This window comes from Diaporthe amygdali (genome assembly GCF_026229845.1).
Source record: "Diaporthe amygdali strain CAA958 chromosome Unknown NODE_44_length_330046_cov_65_728535, whole genome shotgun sequence".
In the NCBI taxonomy this organism is placed as follows: Eukaryota; Fungi; Ascomycota; class Sordariomycetes; order Diaporthales; family Diaporthaceae; genus Diaporthe; species Diaporthe amygdali.
This window is the reverse complement of record NW_026517064.1, coordinates 168,518-188,357: the sequence shown is the minus strand read 5'-3', so window position 1 is coordinate 188,357 and position 19,840 is coordinate 168,518. Positions and strand designations below refer to the sequence as shown.

The following is a 19,840-nucleotide window of genomic DNA, read 5'->3' as shown; positions in this document are numbered from 1 at the left end:
GGATTTTTTTGATTTTTTTTTTTCGCAGTTCCCACACTGGGTCTCTGGAAACTGCTGACCGAGTCCAAGAGGGAGCGTTGCACATGGAAATGAACCAGAGGCGCTTGCAGAAGAGAACGCGGAAGAATCAGCACCAGGAGGTGAGAACAATGGTCGGGCGCCTGACCTGCTTCGGTTCTTGGACTATGAGGCCGATCCTCTTATTGACCATCATAGTGTAGCGAGGGTGCTGGAGCGAGGGCGCCGCGCGTGATTGCACTAATTTGTAGCTACCCTTACTCCAAAGAGAACTTCTTGATCAAACCTCAAGACGCAAAAGGCGCTGCATAAGGCTACTCACTAGAAAGCTTCAGAAGGAGAGCAAAGTGTGAATGGCAGGATTTATTGGCCAAGCTTTCCTACGTACACAATTCAGCAGTAAGAGCCACTTTAGTGCCTGAGAACAGGAGTCCCACTAAAAGTTGAAGGGTGCGAGGGTGCGAGGGTGCTACCAGCCCCACCGAAAAAGTTCAGATAAGCTCGATAAGAGCAACACCCCTGCTCGTCACTCGAATTTTTTCTACTATGGTACCTGGTGAGCATCTCTTGAACTCCACGATTCAACGGTCACCGAGTCCGCCCGAGGCCATATCGCCTGCCCGTCATGGCTGCAACATTCAACATCCAGAAGCCATATGTGCTCACCACTCTTCCTCGACCTTTGAACCACCGAGAAGGGGCGAACGCATACCAAATTGGCGACGTCTGGGGCCAGCAGCAGGGGTCCAAGAAGAGGAAGCGATCCGAGCTGGCAGTCGGCATCGACGGCGAGGCTCTGAACCTCTACGATGTCAGTGCCTTTCGCATGTCTTATGATCGTCCGCATGAGTGTTGACTGACTTCTTACAGATTCCATCATCACGGCTGATCACTTCCTACCCCGTTCCGCCCCAGTCAGTCTTCACCTGCTCGCCATGCTCGACGAGGTCGAGGGTTCCAAAGAGCAAGGACGTGACACGATACACCTATATCTCGACCCAAAACCCGAAATCCGAGATCACTCTATTCAAAGATGTCATTGGAGCTTCTGGCGAGACGACCTCGACCACATTGACCGAGAAGGTGGACCACGCCTCAAAGCTCGTCCACCTTAGCACGGCTACCGCAACTAGCCCTGGGAGTGCCGACGGCGCAGACGCGGTATTCGACCTGGTGGCTGTCGCGGAGGATGGCACTGTCATTTGTCTTCAAGGTGACGATCTGCGGAAACGATGGCAGACGTCTCCGGAGATTCTGAAACAGGACTTGCCTGCCGTGCCCAAGGGAGCTCGCCTTCAAGTCGAGCTCGTTCAAGCCACTCTCGCAAGCGATGTCATTGGAGGTGTATTCGGAGGGAATAAGGACGCATTTGCTGCTCTACTACAGAAAACACAGGAGGATACATCCACTGTGGACATGTTGGTGATCATCACAAAGGTTGCGGGCAAGGAAGCAGAGACTCGCCATCTCCATATCCTTGGCATAGTCTCCGCCTCCGAGACACAAGCCACTGGACGGCTGGTCCAGATACACACATCTCCCATCCCATCATCATTGTCGGCCGCAAGTGGGCCTGGGAGCCTCCGTCTGGACATTGGCTCTGGGTCGCTCATGGAGCTCCAAGAGGACGGCCTTGTCACGTACGATCTGACCTCCAGCGTTGTCAAAGTCGACAGCAAACTCCAAGTCCCGGACGTGAGATCATTTGTGCGGCTATCGAAGTCTTCGGTCCTTGCAGCCAAGTCTGACTCCTTGGATGTTTACAACCCTATTTTCCAGTCATTACAAGCGTCGTCAGCCATCGATTTAGACAACACAAACAAAGGCTCAAGCGCTGTGTCTCTATCGTTGGTTGCATATTTTGCGAGACTAGAGATTGCAGTGGCGATCTCTGGCGCATCCCTTGTGGCCGTACAGCTTGAAGCGCCCAGGACACGAGGCAAAAAGCGAAGAGCAGAGGGGCTTCTGATAGACTCGATAGGTCGTGGCATCGCTCGGCACAGGGACTTCATGAAGAAGCAAAAGACGGACGCCGAATCCTCAAGTTTCTCGGAGCACCTGCCAGGCACGATCACCGGCAACTATTGGTCTGAATTCACTGCGGATGTGGAGAAAGCCGACGCACTCCTCGAAGCCAATGATCTGGGAGGATTCGAGGAATTGATGGCTAGCAGATTTGGAATCATGACGAAGCCAGCCGATGTGGCCAACGGAAAAACGGATCAAGATCAGCCTAAGCTGCCAGAATGGATTTGGCCCACCACACGTTCAGGATATCCAACGGCTGATCGCCGATGGGTACTGTATACGATCACGAGGCTATTCGACTGGCAGGACGCACCAGAGTCGGGCGCTGATCAGACAAGGCTCATCTGCAAGCTGCCACACAGCAATGTGCTGAATTGTCTAGTTGATGCAGGTCACCTCACCCTCTCCAATATCAAATCAGCCTTCAAGGATGAGCTCAGGGATGTTGACGATGTGGACCTTATCCTCGGCGAAGAAGTACCTCAAGTATTGGTACAAGCAGATCCACCTTTCGAGCTCCTCTTGTCCTACCTCTCCTCAACAAAACTAGGGGCCGCCGAGCTTCTCACGGCTGTTCGTCTAATTATGCGAAGTTTAGAACTCGTGCAAGATCCCACAAAAATAGCGCCAAAGCTGCTCACTTTCGAATCGGAGCAGTCAGATGATGTCGATCCGGACGAGAGCGCACTCGACGCAGATCAGAGCGCATTTGGCCACGAGCTAGACCGTCTGGAGCAGGAGCTGGAGGTTACAGAGTTCTACCTGGGCGACCAATCCACTATCCGGGCAAGAGGTCTCAGCGTTGCCTTCGGCAAGCTGGGGAGCTGTCCTCGCGATTCCACTATCCGCACCCTGCGGCGAAGCTACAAGCCTGAGGAGATTCTATCGCTTATCTACGTGCTACGCATGGAACTCGTCAAGGACGGCTGGACGACACGATACTTGGACACTACACGCCTCGATGAAGATGACGAACTCGAGGCGCCACCCGACGGGAGCATCAGCCTCCTCGCAGACCTGCTCTGCAGGTGCATCGACGCGGTGGGGCCGGGCGGCTGGCTTATCAACGACGCGATCGTGGCGGCGGGGGCGGGAGACCACATGGACTCGGCGGACTTCCTGGCCTCGCTGAAGCTGGAGGTCAGCGCAGCCTTGGAAGGCGTGCAGGAAGCCGTGTACCTGCGGGGCCTCCTCTCCGAGGCGGTCAGGTACGGGGCCCAGGTGCAGAAGATCGAGGCTGAAGTTGGCCAGAAGCACAAGCGTGTTGATGGCAAGGCGGTGGTGCTACAAAGCCACGGGAGCATTAAGGCATCTGGCAAGGAAAGTGCCATGTTGCCGCTTGGCATGAAGGCCAAGGAGAGAATCTCGGCAGAGAAGGTTATCTCTGGCGGTGAGGTCGCCAGGAGAAGGAAGAGGGAAATTGGACAGCTTATCAGTCAAAATGTCGGGCAGTACTCGCTGGAGAGGATCAGCATATAAGGCTGCGGCATGCGAGGACAGGCTGCAAAGGAACCTGGTGGCAGGGTGGGCGTTTCAGTGCCACGGCGGCTTGGGTATGTGTCGGTGTACAAAAAGAGTTGTCTGAGCCAAATAGCCATGGGGCTATTATCTATCTGAGCAGAATAATTCAAGCAATACCCCCACCACTGTCTTGATAGACAACTACGACCAGTACTACTTGCGGGACATTATCCATCCATCATGTGCACAGGGAAGGCCACCGGCGGGAGGACAACGTGCAGCCCAGCAAGCAAGACAGGTGCAGAAAGAACAATGCGCCTTGTTCGCCGGGTCCCGGACAAGGCGACCGAGCTACACAAGCACAGAAAGAGACATGAGCGACTCATCCACACGTCCGCAGAGGCATCACTAATCAGGGAAAACCCGATGTCGCACAGACGTCGCCTGCCGTCGCCAGTCCCAGACGAGGAACATGGCAACTCCACTATGCGGCGTGACAGCGTACCACAGCACAAACACAGACGTTCTACGGCAGAGGCTTGGAGGGAATTTGTGGACGAACCGGTGAGAGAGCAACTGACATGTTCTTCCTCGCACAACAACCCTTTGGTTGGCTGGGGGATGCTCCGGGGGCTCGGTGCATGTGGGACGCTCGTGTTGCGGGGAGGCTCGAGGTTCGTCTCGGACGTGGTCACTTGCGCGTAGACATGTCGGGTGTTTTTGCGTTTGTCGGTTTTGCCTCATGCTGTGCATACGGTAGACAAGGCGGATGAATTGAGACAGGCAGCGGACCCGTGTTTTCCTCCTTCGCGCAGGGTGGCCTTGTTCTTTCTCCTTGCCTTTCACTCTTTTTCCCTTTCGTTCGCCCCCGCCCGAGTTCCCTGTCCGTTCTCGCTTGGGAAAGCTGCCGCCGTTTCGTCCCGGAGGAAGCGCTGGGGCTGGCTGGCTGGCTGGCTGGCTGGCTGGCTGGCTTAGCCTCGAGCCAAGCTTCGGGGTTCCAAGTTGCATGAGGATTTTGCCCAGATATGGAGCAGCAGAGCCGCATCGCCTGCCCCCATACTGTCACAAATCAACAAGCTACGGGCACCGACTGGATTGCCTCCCGGTCGCTGCCCGTTATCATCAGGTACTTGAGCTTGATTTCTAACTAAGTACATGGGGTGGTCTGGATGAATCCCACCCGGAACGGCGGGCAGTAGTTGGAAAATTCGCCTGGCGTGTCTGCCTTGAGCTATTGTCAAGCCCGTCTTACCTGGACCAATCTTAGTGCGAACTTATGTGAGTTGGTGTGGCATGTGTATGTGTGTTTGTTGTCCGTCTGTGTGTTAGTCTGTCTTGTCTGACATCTGATCATATTCCAACACACGTAAGCTAGCTAGCCGGGAGCTCCCAGCTTCACGGAGCCGAGTCAGCGCTTGGGCTTGGCCGGCAGAGCCGCATCGCATCTCGTCGCGGAGGCAGACTGGAAGGCGAAAGGGCGACGAGACGGCATTTCCTCCAAAAATTTGTCAAAATAGACAGGCAATGCCCGGCAGATTTTGGGGCGTCGTTGCTAGCTCCCAGGCTTCTACTTTTCGAACAATTTAAGCTCGCGGTTACACACGGTTCACTGGTGTCTGGTGCGTGCGCCCTTGGAAGGGCCGGCACGATTAGTTCCCGCCATGAAGGGCACGTCGCCGCCGACTTCGCATGATATCCAAACAGTCAGGCTAAGTAGTCAGAATTTAAGATTCAGAAAGTGAGGTCGATTAGATTGTGAGTCAGAAGCATGTTTCTCAAGACACTAACCAGGTAGCTGCTCAGCGAATTTGGGCAAGACGACTCGGAGAGGCTCAACAACAGGCATGTCTTTTTCCTCCGTCATGATGAACATTGTATTTCACGAGGTCGCAAAATCCGGCTGTAGTCGTCCAACAGACCGTGGTCAGGACCATAGATCCACTGATGACTGCCAAGTGTCTTTTAGTGAGAGTTCCGCTTGAAAGCCTTATAGTGCGTCAAATAGGTAGCAGTTCTAACATTCAGGGCGCGAGTGTAAAGCCAAGATTGCCCGTAGAAAACCCTTATCACCCCCCACAGAAAGTCCAGGATGGGCTTTGCAAAGGCCCCGGTTGACCAGACCCCGTTCCGGGTGCGGCATTGCAACAATTCACTCGGTGATTGACATTCGGCGTATGAGGTGATTTTCACAAAAGCCATAAAACATTCAGCCTTATCTTCCTCAGAAGCAAAAGTCCTGAAGCTGATCATTAGCAGTGAATGCGATTCGCATCACTAGTTGCATCGACAGTGAGCAAGTCCAGAGAATTTTTTTAGAGCATGATCGTTTATTCTTCGCGTGTGTATGTTCATGTTCCTTTCTTAGATACGTCTATGTTATTCAATTTCTCTTCATGCTCTGTGGAGTGCACTAGGAGGAATGCGTCATGTGCACGAAGAGCGTCAATTCATTACCTACCTCGAAATCATGCACTTGTTTTTGGCCAGGACATGAACCTTTTTAGATAAGACGAGAATTATCGCTCGAGGACATGAGTAGCGTGGTTCAATTAAGAATTAGAGTGTTCTAGACCCTGAGCGACTATGTCTATTCAATTTGCCGTGCATTCACGCATATTCCCATTGATCGTGATCTAGGCTTCAAATCCCGGTAAGACCACTCTTTGGATCACCAGATCCCGATGGGCAGATCCAATCGCCATATCGGTCTAATCGGATATTCGATCGATAATTTGTAGTCAAAATGTGGAACCAAAGACGTAGCTCTTATCACTCCCATTCAACGAACCTCACCGCTGGACTTCATACCCTGGGCACATCTGCGCGGACTCTGACTTTTGGCAAGATTACCACATTACGTGAGAAAATGATGGAATTCAAAGATTGAGCCTCATTCTTTCCGAATCTGTCCGGAAAATTCGGACTTTGATGGATACGATCAGGCGTTCACGGTAGATATGCCCGGCAATGGAGAGCTGGGGTATAAGAACTCAGGCTAGATATACAAGCTTTCATTCGTGCCGATGCCAGCCCATTCAAGACCAAGCCCTGTACCACCAGTCCATGATGCATCTAGTTCCGTTCGTTGGCCTTGTCGGCTTTGCCGCTGCCGAGTTCCTTTCCTCCGCCATTGACTACAACAACTTGACAGTCGCCCTTGTCCGAGCGCCGCCTGTCAACTACCCGTACCCTCCACCGAGCCAGGACTGGAAAGGCCTCAAGCATGATCTGAATGCAAGCGTAGAGCTCGGAATTCAATACATTGAGCAAGCTGCGACAGAGGGCGCAGACGTGGTCGCATTCCCGGAGCTCTGGTTTCCAGGGTACGTGAGGAGCTCATGGTACTGAGTGTCATTTGCATGTTTGGCTGAAAACTTGTTCCCAATTCAGATATCCTACAGGAGTCCTCGAGGGCAACATCTCGGTGGGATGGTACGCCGATCAGTCCCTGAGGGTGAATAGCACACAATGGAATCGCTTGGTCGGAGCTGCTCGACAGAACCAGGTCTGGGTAGCCCTGGGGTTCTCGCTGCGGGAGGGCGACTACATCTACATGGCTCAGGCCCTGATCGACTCAGAGGGTCAGGTCATCCAGGTTCGAAGGAAGCTGCGCCCTTCGGGCGGCGAGCGTACGATGTTCAGCGATGGGACAGTGGATGAGTTGAAAGTCTTCCAGACCCCATTTGGCCGACTCGGTCTGCTGGAATGCTGGGAGTAAGCCTTTAATCTCAACCAAACAACTCAGAACGCTTAAAGATAAATAATTAGTTGCTAACGCACCTTGGCAAACAGGCACATGCACCCGCCAATGACATTCGCCGTCCAAGCCCAGAACGAAAACCTGCACATCGCAGCCTTCCCGTGGACGCCCGACCTCGGCGTGTCAACCACCCTCGAAAGCACCGAGAACAGCATGGCGGGGGCGCGATACTACGCCATCACCGGGCAAACGTGGACCTTCATGCCCGCGGTCGGCACCGCCGCCGTGTTCTCCCCGAACGGCACGGTCGCCGCGCAGGTCGAGGCCACGGAGGACTACCCGGCGCGGCCTATCCTGTACCATTCGGTCAACACGACCGACTTTGCGGGCACGCCGGCGTATGATGTCAACGGCGAGTTCTCGTGGTCGCAGATGCGGCAGATTGGCGAGGCCTACCCGGAGTACATTCCTCACGTGGTGGGGAATTTCACGCCTAGGAGGTTGAACTCGGTGGCGGAGATGAGGGAGACGGGCCCGATTCCGCTCAACTACTAGCCAATTGTTGTTGGTGGTGGTTTTGTGTATATTATCAAACGTGGCATGGAGGGTGGCCGCGCGTTATATATGGGAGCGTGCTACCTATCTACAATTATGGGTTGGACGCCGAGGGAGGGGAGGGATTGGATATGGAGCCCAATTAATTCAAGATATATGGTCAAACGTCACTGGTTTCAGTGATTGTATATTTCATCCATTTTGACTAGTTGTGAACACGACAATCTGCCCACATGCTCATGCGTTATCAATGCCTTGATGTAACAGTGAATATGAATTGGCTAGGTAGTAGACACAGGTCAAAATGACCATAAGGATGACGATTGCCATCTTGTGATAACATCATTCGATTCACTTACGCTAAACTTTGCTTCCATGTATGAGCTTCTCGCGCTTACGCAATATCAAAGCTGTTGGTCTTAAAATTCACTCAAAGCGTAGTTTACTTGCCACCATTGAAGAAATTCTGAATTAGTATTGCGGGTATACCTGGATCACACTTGAACAGAGCTTGTGGCGTCAGGCCCAAAGCCGAGACAGGGCTTCTGGCATGACGATATCCATCCTCGTCATAATTTGCCGACTGAGAAGTGCCGAAGAACTATGGCTTACGTCTGAAAGACGCAATGGCTTAGTTTATGAACTTGGCCGTATAGCCCGAGACAAAATGATGACTGCCGTCGAGCTTGACAAATCACTGGGCGGTGCGCTCGAGATGACTCCTTCGGTGAGATGAGGTTTGCTATGCCCGGAAGCCTAAACTTGGGCGTTAGAGCAGACTAGTCTAGGCTCTCCACGAGTCTGATTACAAGTGTTGCTGCATCGCATCTCAAGCTGGTTGCCATGATGGGCTGGAAGTACGCAGATAGCATCAAAAGCCCCCGACCGACGTCTTGCATGGCCGAGCAAGCCCCATATGTGCACTTTGTTATCAATCCTCTGCAGGTGGGCCCTGTAGGGACAGCTGTATGGACGGGGGAGGAATTCTATCATCTACAGTATCTGCAGCTTGGTACAGTAGTCGGCTGCGGCTGCGGCTACCACCATTCCATTTCCCTGCTTGTCGGTTGTCAGCTGTTTGGGCCCGTATGCACGATTTCCAGGCTTATGCACTGCAGCACGGGAAAGGGTTGTTAGGCCAGCAAGGCAACAATCCACTTTTTCCCTGGTTGGTCGTCGAGCGCGTTGGCGTGCAGCAACGCCACGTTTGCTGGCGTGCTGCAAGATTCGGGGTTGTTTTTGTGTTGCAAGGACAAGGCGAGCAGGAGTTTGGTTGCCCTTCATGCAGGCTCGTGGGCTTCTCCACGCCAGCGCAGTTGACAGCTTGCTGTCTGCACGTAAATGGGGCGCGGCCAAGCTGTTCGTGCTTAGTAGGCGGGGGCTATGGCTGCGATGAGGTGCCAAGGGTAGTTCAGTTCTGCGATTGGATGATGGGCACATTTGTTTCGATGGCTGTGGTCTGCAATGATACATTGTACGACGGGAAAAACAAAGAAAAACTCGACGGCAATTGAACATCACGAGGTGGCGATGGCAAGTCAGAGATTTTCCCCCTTTGAGTCGGTCTTTGCCCGTGGAAATATGAGAGAGGATTGATCTGGATTGTTGGGATGGTCAGATTTTCCTCACTTCTTCCCTTCCAATACGGGAGGTGGATCGTCTTGGCTTACTGACCTAGACCTGGCTGGCCTGGTTCACAGCCCTCTTCGTGACATGCAGAGTCCACCTCAAGATCGTGTCTGGACACGGGAGTTGGGAGTCATGGCAAGCAAAAGTAAGTCCGAAATCTCGGGCGCAGGCGGCAGCGGCAGTGGCTGCTGCAGCAGGCCGTTGGGCTCAACAAGATCCGATGAACTCTGTCTCCGGGCATCCCGCCGTAGTGGCATCTCTTCGGCGAAATCCCCACTGTTTGTTTCCCAGAAGTTGCCTCCGTATCGATGGGGTCAGTACACCATGTATGGGGAATATGGGTCAAAAATACCGATGTGGTTCATGCGTTGCCCTTCTGCCCTTGCGATCTGCCCCTTCTGCCCGTCTTGCCATGCATTTATTACGGGAATTTCATGAACTTGCGACGCGGGCGACCGGGGCATTTGGGTCCAGGACGGGGCCAGCCGCCAGCCCTGGTCAGTGTTGTGGTGGTCGGCATATGATTATGATTACTATTATCAGGAATCAAAGCAGAGAGCCCAGCAGGGTCGCAGAGCTGCTTGGAGGCAGTCTGCAGAAGCAGATTGTAGACAGGCACAGGGCACAGGGCATGGTCATGGTGGCTGTGGCCAGGATTTCTGACCTCGGTTTTCCGTTGGTCCATCAGCTCGTGACCTCCGTTGGTGGGGAGAGGCCGATTCGGGTTGGATGGGTCGAGGCCAGTGATGTCTGCAAGTCATCGGTGGAAGGGTGTTGCAATCTGTGCTGGTTGGAGCAGCTGGTGCAGTCTGGTGCAGTCTGGCCTGACAAGCCAGTTAGCATCCTGCTAGCATCCTGTTACAGCCCGGTGGCGCAGGGCCCCTAAGGTTCGAAGCTAGAAGGAGCTTCTTTTCCTTCGTGCTGTTCTTCGCGTGTTCGCTGGGCCAGGCAGGGCTGGAGGGCGTGGCTTTTCTCTCGCTGTGCTGAGACCCCCCCTTCCCCCCTTCCTCACAGACTCCCAGGCTGATTGGGGAGGATCCGGGGAAGATGGTCTGTGCCAACCATGAGTGATGAAATCATGCGACGTCATCCTGAGGGTTGCAGCTTCCCTGTGCCTACGCAGATTTTCGAAAAGGTCCCTTGCTGCGTCCAAGTCGCGTCGGCCCAGCCTGTCCGACGAACACCACCAACCACCACGCTGCATCATCTATCGACGCATCAAATCAAAGACAACGCAGGCTACTTGACCAATGCCGCTCCCAATCTTAATCCAGCCGTAGAGTCATCACACAACTCCACACATCCTGACATCCTGACATCAAGGAGAGAATCGCTGGATCTTGTACCCCAGTTCCCCAGCTCCCCAGCTCCCCCCACCCCCCCAGCCAGCACTCCGAGGACGACTGGAGACCAGAGAGAGTGCTGGCTGACGATCTGTTTCGAGCTGGAGAAAATCTTCCAAGATTAACAGCCCTCCATGACGGATGTGTCCCCCCAGGGCCATCATCATTCTGCTACACACCATCTCTATCTTGGTCTGCTGTGGATATGCGCTCCGAGAATGCGGCCCATCCCAACTGCCAGCTGAACTCGCCTGGGTTACAGGTACAGTGACATGGGCCATGTTGTTTGTTTGCGACTCGTAGCACAACTCAATATACGTTCCATTCATCCACCCTTCTACCCACACACACGGTACATACATACGTACATGTGCATACATACGTACGAGCACATGCCTATTTGTTTGTGTGTTTTCGACCTCGCTGCCTCGCCAATATTTAGCCTTCCTCATGGTCTCGTCACCACACCTATGCTGGTAAACAGCCATCCTCGCCCCGTTGTCTTCTCCCCCCTCTTTGTCCCTTTTCATCCTCGAGCCGAGCTCTGAGTCTTTACCAAACATCGTCTGAACCTTCAATCACACTCGACGCCGCGTATTTCATCTTGACGGCTGTGTGACTGAATTCCAAGCTTTTTGTTCCTGGATTATCAGCTTGACACAGGCACGCACACAAGCACACACACAGACGGCCACCCAACTCCCGCAATTCCGCCACCTTAGTCCCCTTCTGATCACATCCTCCGGGGCTAAGACACGTTGGAGCCGTGCCGTCGGATTCCCACCCCTACATACGTCTTAGCTGAGGTACATCACTCCCACACCCTGCCTTGGTCTCTCCAGCCCTGGCCTGGTCTGCGACAATCCACACCTGCTTGGGCGAGCTATGACAGTATCACGCCCGTCCATTACATAGCCGCCCACCCAACCTGATCCGGATCCTCGCGCCTGGCTTAGATAGCCGTCAGCATGTTCGTCCATCCACACTTATCCACAACCCAGGGCGCTCTGTTCCACTCTGCTAAACGTCCTCGCCGAAACACAACACAATCAACATACACCGAGTACACACAGAGGAGCCCACAGCACGCCTGGTTCGACCAACAACACCACCACCACCATCGGCCTACAAGGGTCGCTGACCCTACAATACAAGCAAGCAGCCTGCCAAGAACGGTGCCGCGCAGCGGCCACCACGACGAAATGATTGTAGACAGCACTTCGATCTCGTACATTTCTGACGTCGCCGCGACCGCGCGAAACCTCTACCGTCGCGCAAAAATCTCTGGTCCGGAATTCTCAGACATCGCGACAAGTGTGCGTCCTCTGCACTCGGTCCTCAAGCACTTGCGCGCCGAGGCAGAGGACCCAGACAGTCTCCTGAACAGCGACGGACAGGAGTCCTCGGTCTACGCCCGCCAACTTACGCCAATAGTCGAGGATACCGACTTCACGCTCAAGCAGTTGGATACAATCCTCGAGAAATATGGCTCTTACCCCAGCGATTGCGAGAATCCCGAGTATGGGCGAAGAGACAGGGCAAATAGTAGTGCCAAGCGAATGGAGGACCGCGAGAGGGATATGGTGGCTCTGATAAGGACCAAGCTGGCGAACCAAAAGACCAATATCGACATATTCCTAGACACCGTTCAGCTGCACAATCCCACAAGGCAGCACAAGCCTGTCGACCTGGCGCGTGCAGACGACCAGCAGATGAACAAGATCAAGGACAAGGTTGATGTCGTTGCTGCACGCCTATTCCAACGCAGGGCCAGGGCGTTGGCCTCGGGCGATGTCGCTCATGAGAGCGAGGATCAAATGTGGCAGCAGTTCTGGGCTGAGCTGGTCAAAGAGGGCTTTTCCAGCGATGTCCTCAGGAAGCACAAGGTGAGTGGCATGCCAATGAATCATCACGCGTGCAGTGTCTCATACTGCATTTCCTTTCTTCCTCGATTCAGACGTGTCAACGTTGCACAACAGTGCCCCAATGTGGTGCCACCGCGCTTTTGGGCGCGGAAAACTCTGATTTGGGCCTGACCGCTGACACTTGGGTTCACAGGAAGTTCTGCGCGCTTACATACGTGAGCTGGACTCGAATGGTTTCTTGGATGACAAACCTCCTTCAGTCCGTGGGCTTCTAGACCAGCAGCTGCCGCAAGGTCGCGGCAACGGTGCATATGCAGCTCAGCAATACGTGCCATATTCGGAGGCGCCTGCATACGGGGCTCGCCAACCGCAGCAGCATGGGTCCTCACCCTTGCCACCGCCAGTGGAGATCACCCCGGCCTCGTACCCATCAAATTCGCATGGCGAGACCATGTCTCCCAAAGAAATGGTCTCGCCCAGCATGGACAACGAGAAGTTCATGCCCAGTGTGAAGCTCGAACGACCACAGCCAGACCAGTGGCCTGCTCATGGAGATGGCCGTTCACCCACCAAATCGGGGTATAACCCCTTCGTTCCGCAAAGCCATCAAAATGGAATGCCTCCCCCGCCAACAAGCATGGCGATGCAAACCTCCTACGAGCGGTACTCGTCTGATTCATCTTCAGATTCGGGCTCAACAGACTCACAACAACTGGCCCTGATCTCCACCCAGGATCTTATGGCTCTGGACCGAAATGAAGCCGACAATCTTTCAGCTCGCATGGGCGGACTTGGTCTCTCACCGGCGCTGATTCCCACAAACTACGGCGTCTCGCCGGGCACTTCTCCTAGTACACGATATCTCCCGCCGCCGGTCAACACCCTTCCGGTGGACCATCCTCTCAGCTCCTCGCCGCAGTCGCAGGCTCTTCAGGGCGCCGCGCCACGTTATGTCCCACCACTACCGGGGTACGGAAGCCCAACGGGCTCTAGCATGACGCCGCCACCTCCTTATGCGTCCCCAAACACGCAAGGCGTCGTACCAATCCCCTTTCCCTCCTCAGCGCCGCCCACCTCGGCACCAGGCTTCCCACCCCCGCCTACATCGGCGCCCCGACCTCAGCGGTATTCCCGCCTCGCTCCAGACAGCGTTGGCAATGAAATCCCTCTCGATGCAAAATGGACTCGTATCAAGCGAAGCCTAGTGTCGACCGAGGTTCTTACCAAGGCGGGTGTACGATACGAGGCAAGGCCGGACTTCGTTGCCGTTCTTGGTGTCTTGACCAAAGACCAGATCGCAGATTTTGCGAGAAAAACTGCAGCTTTGAGAGCTGGTCGAGGCAGGGGCCACTCAGACCCCAAACATAGACAAACTGCATATTACCCCGAAGAGAAACGCAACACAAACGGAAGGAGGCATCTTCAACACTCGGAGACGGATAGCGAGACTGATTCTGAGGATATCATCTGGGACGAGTCAGACACAACTGATTCTGGGTCCCGCGATCGATCAGGGTCGCTGACGGACAAGTATATTCCTCGTGACCACCGTCGACGACGCAACAGAAGGGCTTCAACCAACTCCACTATACAAGAGGAACCAGAGCTCGAAGAGAAGGCAGACCGCAAGGGCCATAGGGTCTACCCGGTCATTGTGGAAAAGACATCTCCGGCAGCCGTAACTCAGCCAAAGCCTATTCTCAAGAACCGTAACGAGAACCACGTCAGGTTCGACGAAGACGGCCCGAGAGAGTTTGCTCCCGGTGAGCTGGAGAGTGAAAGGGAGCGCAAGGAGCGCAGAGAACGGAGGAGAGCAGAGAGGGAGAAGGACAGTGAGCGGCGCCGCAGAGATCGCGATAGGGATCGTGAGCGTGGCGGCGACCGCGACCGCGAGAGGGACCGCGACAACCGTGACAACCGCGAGCGAGAGCGAGATCGTGACAGAGAGCGAGACAGGCAGCATCGTGACCGCGACCACCATTCCTCACACCACCGTCCGCGTGACCGGGTTGCAGATCGTGAACGTGACCGGGAACGCGAACGCGAACGCGACCGTGACGAGGCACGCGACAAGCGCCGGGTCAAGAAGCGTGTCTGGGGCGAGACCCTCGGTGCCGTTGGAATTGGCGGCGCTGCGGCATCGCTCCTGGGCGTCCTGACTGAGGCTGCGTCTGGGTTGTAACGTCGAGGTGAAGTAGGGCCAGTCAGGCTGTGCCTGGCTACCCTTAAACGTGTCTGAATGATTCAATGTATGGATACCGTGGGAGAGACTTGTATCGAATAGTGACGTGTAAAGGAAGACAGCCATAACGGAATACAGTACAGCGGATATAAGGGAAAAGAGATGGAATTTCATGTAAAGGAAAGAACTGGAAGGGAAGATACCACCACTGGTTTCATTTTGATTGTCTGTCTTGTATTTGATCGTTACATATACCCCATTGTGTCTCATACCAATTTGTTTCGAATCTTGAACTTCGATCGCTTTCGAAAAACTTTTGGTGCACTTGTGTGAGAACGGTAATCACTTTTCCGAGGAAACGCTCCCAACTCCTCGCCGACATGCCTGATCGTTGCCCTGCCCGAGCCTAGACCATTCAGCACACAGTCATGCACGATGCGAGCTAAAAGAGCAGCGGCGGCAAGAGGAATACCCACCACTCTGGAGCATGAGGCTTTTTCTGTTTGATGTAGACATGTCTTGGCCAACGATGATCGATAGACTGGCCCAAGCGCTCAGCTCAACTCACGACTCGATACAACACCCATCTTTCCCGCCCGAGCAAAGCGGATATCTTCAGCAGGAACAAGAACAGAAATTTTCTTGTATGGTGTGCAATTTTTGCACTATGCCTTCTTCATTAAGAGTCATAAAAAACTACCCAGGCTAACTATGCCGAACTCCTAGAACACACACATGCATATATGCACACTTCTAAAAAAGATAGAGACATCATCATGGACATGACCAGCAGCAACGAGGGGAATCAAAGAGAACCCAACAACCCGACCAAGCCAGCAGATAAAGCCCCCACGCCTCACCTGGGCCGCATGCTCCTGCCCCCAGCAACCCGCCCCGGCGGCGCAGGCGCAGGCTTGATCTTGCCGGCGCCGCGGTCCGCACCAGCACCCGCTGCCGACACGCCGGCCCCGCCCGCGCCGCGCCCGAGCATCTTGCTCATGAGCCGCTCCTTGCTGATCTTGGCCTCGGGGTCGTCGTACTCGATCTGTGTGGCGGTTGGCACGCCGCCTTCGCCGCCACCGTTCTGCGACAAGCCACCACCGCCCTCCTCCTCGTGGATCATCGCGGCGGACCTCCCCAGCCCCGCGGACGAGTCCGCGCTGCCGGTCGACGCCATCGAGACGTTGCTCACGGCGCGGCCGATGACGTCGCGCTTCTTGCGCCGGGAGGCGGGCCGCGCGTCGTCCCTCCCCATGGCGGCGAGGCCGGCGGCGCTGCTGTTGCTGTCTGCTGTGGGGTTGGCGGGTCCGCCGCCGAGGAGGGAGGTCAGTTTTGACGAGAGGGCCAGGCGCTCCGCTTCTGCCTTTTCTGCCCTCTCGCGCTCGAGCCTGCGCTGTTCGAGCTCCGCCGCGTCAGCCTCTGGCACTGGCTCCGCGGCTGTTTGGAAGGCCGGGTTGTCGTCGATAGGTGTGTCGAGGCCCTCGTCGTCGCCTGCTTCCGAGTCGCAGACTTCACTTCGCACGCGCGCAAGGGTCTTGCGTGGTTCATCAGGGTGCGGATCTTTTGCCGAAGTCTTGTTCAGCTCACTCGCTGACTTCTCACCAAGTGGACGGGGACCATTTCTCGAGCTGGGCCGTTGGGACAGTGGCTTGTCCCTCGACTGATGTGTCGGAGCGGTCTCAAACTCAGTGACGGCGTTGGAATCACGTCTGGTTGACGTCTTGCCGTGAGATGAAGGAGGCTCTGTAGACACCAGGGGCGTGGGGTCAAAGGCCGCCATGTCTGGGCCCGGGAGGCTGGCTCTACCTGGCTTCTCGGTGCGCTCTGGCAGGGACTTTGGAGTCAATTTCTTGGACATGTCGGATGTCGACTTCGATCTGTTCAATGGTTTCGATGCTGCACTCTTCTCTGTCGTAGTCCTTGCTTTAAGCTCAGAAAACACGAATGGCTTGGTCGACAGTCTTTTGCCCTGTGATATGCACGCCCAAAGCCATTCCGCCTTAATAACAGGGACGTTCCAAAGTAGGGCAAGGTCGAGCTTCTGTTTCCGGACGCCTGCTAGAGAGGCGCATAGTAGCAAGGAGCATTCGGCATTGAAACGTTCCTCAAAGCGCGCTCCAAGCTGGCGGATCGATTTATCCACCTGCAGCAGGTCGACATCGGTGAACCCGGCGGTACATATCGAGAGCTTCTCAAAGCCCTCAATGGGAAAGACAGGGAATGGTCTGCCGATGACATGGTCTTTTGGATCCAACAGCGCCCTCCTGTGTAGACATCTCTCGATAAAGCATTCCGTAATGAGATCCACGCCATCTGATAGTAGAGGAAGCGACTTCTGATCGGCGCTTTGAGGCACTATTACAAAGCGTCGGATCATTCCCTCCGAAGCTGCAACCTCCGCCACAGTCCCAACCACAAGGCCTCCCAGGGATGATACCGTGTTGACAAGGACATCGGTTTGCCGTGGAGGGAATCCAAAAGCGTAAAGGCAGCACGAAGCAAAGATTGTGTCGCCTTTGTTCTCTGGACCACCGTAGGATGCGTGAGACTGACCAATGTCAAGCGACTCGCTGACCCGTGATATAGACGCGTTCGACCGTAATAGTGAATCGCTCGGAAGTGGCTGGGTGGGCTCCTCAGCAAGGTGGGAGGCGGACTGGTCGATAGAGGGCTGGCCCAAGATCTCCCCCCACATGTTCTCCCTCTGGCTGTTCAGCTTCATACTCGCCGTCTTTCTCAGCTTACGTCGCCCTTGCTCCAGCTTTGTCGCCGCCTCTCGTTGCCGCTTGCCGAGGGATATTCGACGGTTCGCGCTCGCCCGTTTGTTCCATGCTCCTTGACCGAGTTCCTCCTCGGAAAGCAGAGGGTCGTAGAGTTTCTCGTCGAGAATCATGCCGCGTTGGACACAGTCGTACACCCATTTCAGCGCCACGACGTGAAGGCCCCAGTTTCTAGCAGCCAGGTACTTCTTTCCTTCGGGCTTAAAGACAATTAGGTGCGTGACGTGCCTGCTAAGGTCGCCCGTGTAGTCGCCGCCGTTGGACTTGATCGTCTCGATTATTCGTTGGCGCTCGTTTTCTGTGAACACAGGTCAGCCTCGTTGAGCTAGCTAGCTGTATCAGACCAGTCACTAGGGCCAGCCACATACGATCTTCAAAACCCGTCAAGCAGCAGTTCAGCGTAGTTTTGGGACCAGAGTCTCCAGTATTGCTTATTGCACCGCCACCGGTCTCGAATGCTTTCAGGCACCACTCCTTCTCCAAGGCCTGGAAGTCAATCTGCTCGTCCCGGACCCAGAGATCCCGCACGGCATCGACCCAGCCGACGGCCATGGCCTTGATGTCCGGCCGTTCTTTGGCGACATGTCTGTATTTGGGGGTGTCGTACTCGCCAACGACGAGGTGGGTGACGTCGGGTGTCAGGTCGTACTTGTGGATGCCGCCCAGCTCGTCTGTTTTCTTTGCTATTGTTGACTGAACGAGGGCAAGGCCAGGACAGTCAGCTTGGGTCATGGTGCAGTCCATAAAGCCGTACAATGCGGAGCAGGACTTACACGCTGGTCGGTGGGGATGCTGGTGCAGCAGACGACGACGCCTGAGAAGGGCCTGGAGGGGTCGAAGGCATCATCGCCGTGGTCTGAGGATGCTGGAGGCGACTCCATCATCTTTTGTCACGTCAAATTGGAATCATCACCCGCGCAAAGGCATGGGTTGGGTAGGGATTGGCTGAGCAACGATTTGGACCTGGCTTGGGCAGATGGAATTATGGGTGCGTGCTCCTTCAAGTCGCGTCTCGCTAAACTAAACAACCCCCCACCCCCCTGGACCGCGTCTTTGTCTGTAGGTGCCTCTGTTAGTCAGCAACGGCAGGCAGTTCGACGTCACAGCTTTACACCAGAGATTGCAAGGGTGCTCGAAGTGATCCTCCATCCAGGGCGCCGAACAAGACTGGTGCACTCAATTGTCCAAGCACTTGCACCCATTTGTGCACTGGCACATGCAAGAAATGATATGCACCATTCGAGGGCGTACGTTCGCCTGTGAAAAACAAACAGGAAATGTATTTCTACAGGAAACCGCCGTGCTGTATGCCTAGGTCGCAGTGGCTGGATTAGATCACGACATTCAACCACCTCATCTGGTTAGGCGGACTGAGGTGCCCAATGGATGTATTTTGAGCCCGCCTATCAATCTCTGGAGGCCTGAAGTGCAGATGTTGTGTTACCAGTCACGGTGCCTGAACAGCTCATATTTATTCGCTAGCCGGCAGCGCGTAAGCGCCGATTGTCATCGTAAACAGCCCTCATCTGTTCTATTGTAGGCGCGTGCGGCAGAATCCCCGCTCAAAAAAGGTGTATGCTAACCCAGCAGTTTGTTTTGTCGTGCCATATCTGATGCTCTGCTCGTGTTGCTGAAGATGTCTTCAGACCGACAGTCGAGGTTTAGCTCATTGATGCACAAGGCATCTGCATTTGTCAAGCCCAAGCCGACTGAAGAGCGCTGGCCCCAGGGGCTGAGCACTCTCGCTGAGGGCCACAACGCAGCAGTTGAGTAAGCCAACACCTGCGCACGAGGTGCAGACGCTAGAGCTCTGACCCAGAATCTGACCAGTCTTGTATTCATCCATGGACTCAATGGCCATCGCGAAAGATCATGGACTGCAGCAAACAATGTCTATTGGCCCCGCGACCTGCTCCCCGCTGGCCTACCTCAAGCACGCATCCTGGCCTGGGGCTATGACGCCCGGACTCATGGACAAATCCCGCTAAACCATCAATACATCCATGACCATGCGCTGTCGCTGGTGTCTGACCTGTGTCTATATAGGAGGCTGACAGAGGTATGGCTGGCTGTATACCAGACTAAGCCCGTACACTTGGCGAAAGCAATGCACTGATACTTGAGCCCACAGACTCCTGCAACTCGTCCCATCATCTCCATTGCACACAGCTTAGGCGGCATTGTTGTCAAGAGCGAAAGTTGCCCATTTTAGATCCATCTGTACTCTCATTGACTGGCAGCAGGCCTTGATTCACGCCGATGCCGCTCGCGAAGGGGCT

General features: G+C 54.9%; 4 protein-coding genes across 4 annotated transcripts; 3 read left to right on the top strand and 1 right to left on the bottom strand.

Annotated features, from left to right (window-relative positions):
- Positions 1-643: 643 nt before the first annotated feature.
- Positions 644-3,525, top strand: J7T55_010308 (uncharacterized protein; the record flags this gene model as incomplete). The annotated part of the gene is made up of 2 exons (XM_053134373.1): positions 644-829; positions 889-3,525. The coding sequence occupies 2 exons, from the start codon at positions 644-646 to the stop codon at positions 3,523-3,525; spliced, it is 2,823 nt and encodes a 940-aa protein (XP_052987864.1).
- Positions 3,526-6,573: 3,048 nt separating this feature from the next.
- On the top strand, positions 6,574-7,762 carry J7T55_010307 (aliphatic nitrilase; the record flags this gene model as incomplete). Its single annotated transcript, XM_053134372.1, has 3 exons — positions 6,574-6,830; positions 6,898-7,221; positions 7,300-7,762. 3 exons carry the CDS (start codon positions 6,574-6,576, stop codon positions 7,760-7,762), a joined length of 1,044 nt encoding a protein of 347 aa, XP_052987863.1.
- A 3,940-nt stretch (positions 7,763-11,702) lies between these two features.
- J7T55_010306 (uncharacterized protein) lies at positions 11,703-14,781 on the top strand (the record flags this gene model as incomplete). The annotated part of the gene is made up of 2 exons (XM_053134370.1): positions 11,703-12,620; positions 12,793-14,781. 2 exons carry the CDS (start codon positions 11,703-11,705, stop codon positions 14,779-14,781), a joined length of 2,907 nt encoding a protein of 968 aa, XP_052987862.1.
- An 856-nt stretch (positions 14,782-15,637) lies between these two features.
- J7T55_010305 (uncharacterized protein) lies at positions 15,638-18,445 on the bottom strand (the record flags this gene model as incomplete). The annotated part of the gene is made up of 3 exons (XM_053134369.1): positions 15,638-17,859; positions 17,930-18,254; positions 18,335-18,445. 3 exons carry the CDS (start codon positions 18,443-18,445, stop codon positions 15,638-15,640), a joined length of 2,658 nt encoding a protein of 885 aa, XP_052987861.1.
- Between the last annotated feature and the right edge of the window lie 1,395 nt (positions 18,446-19,840).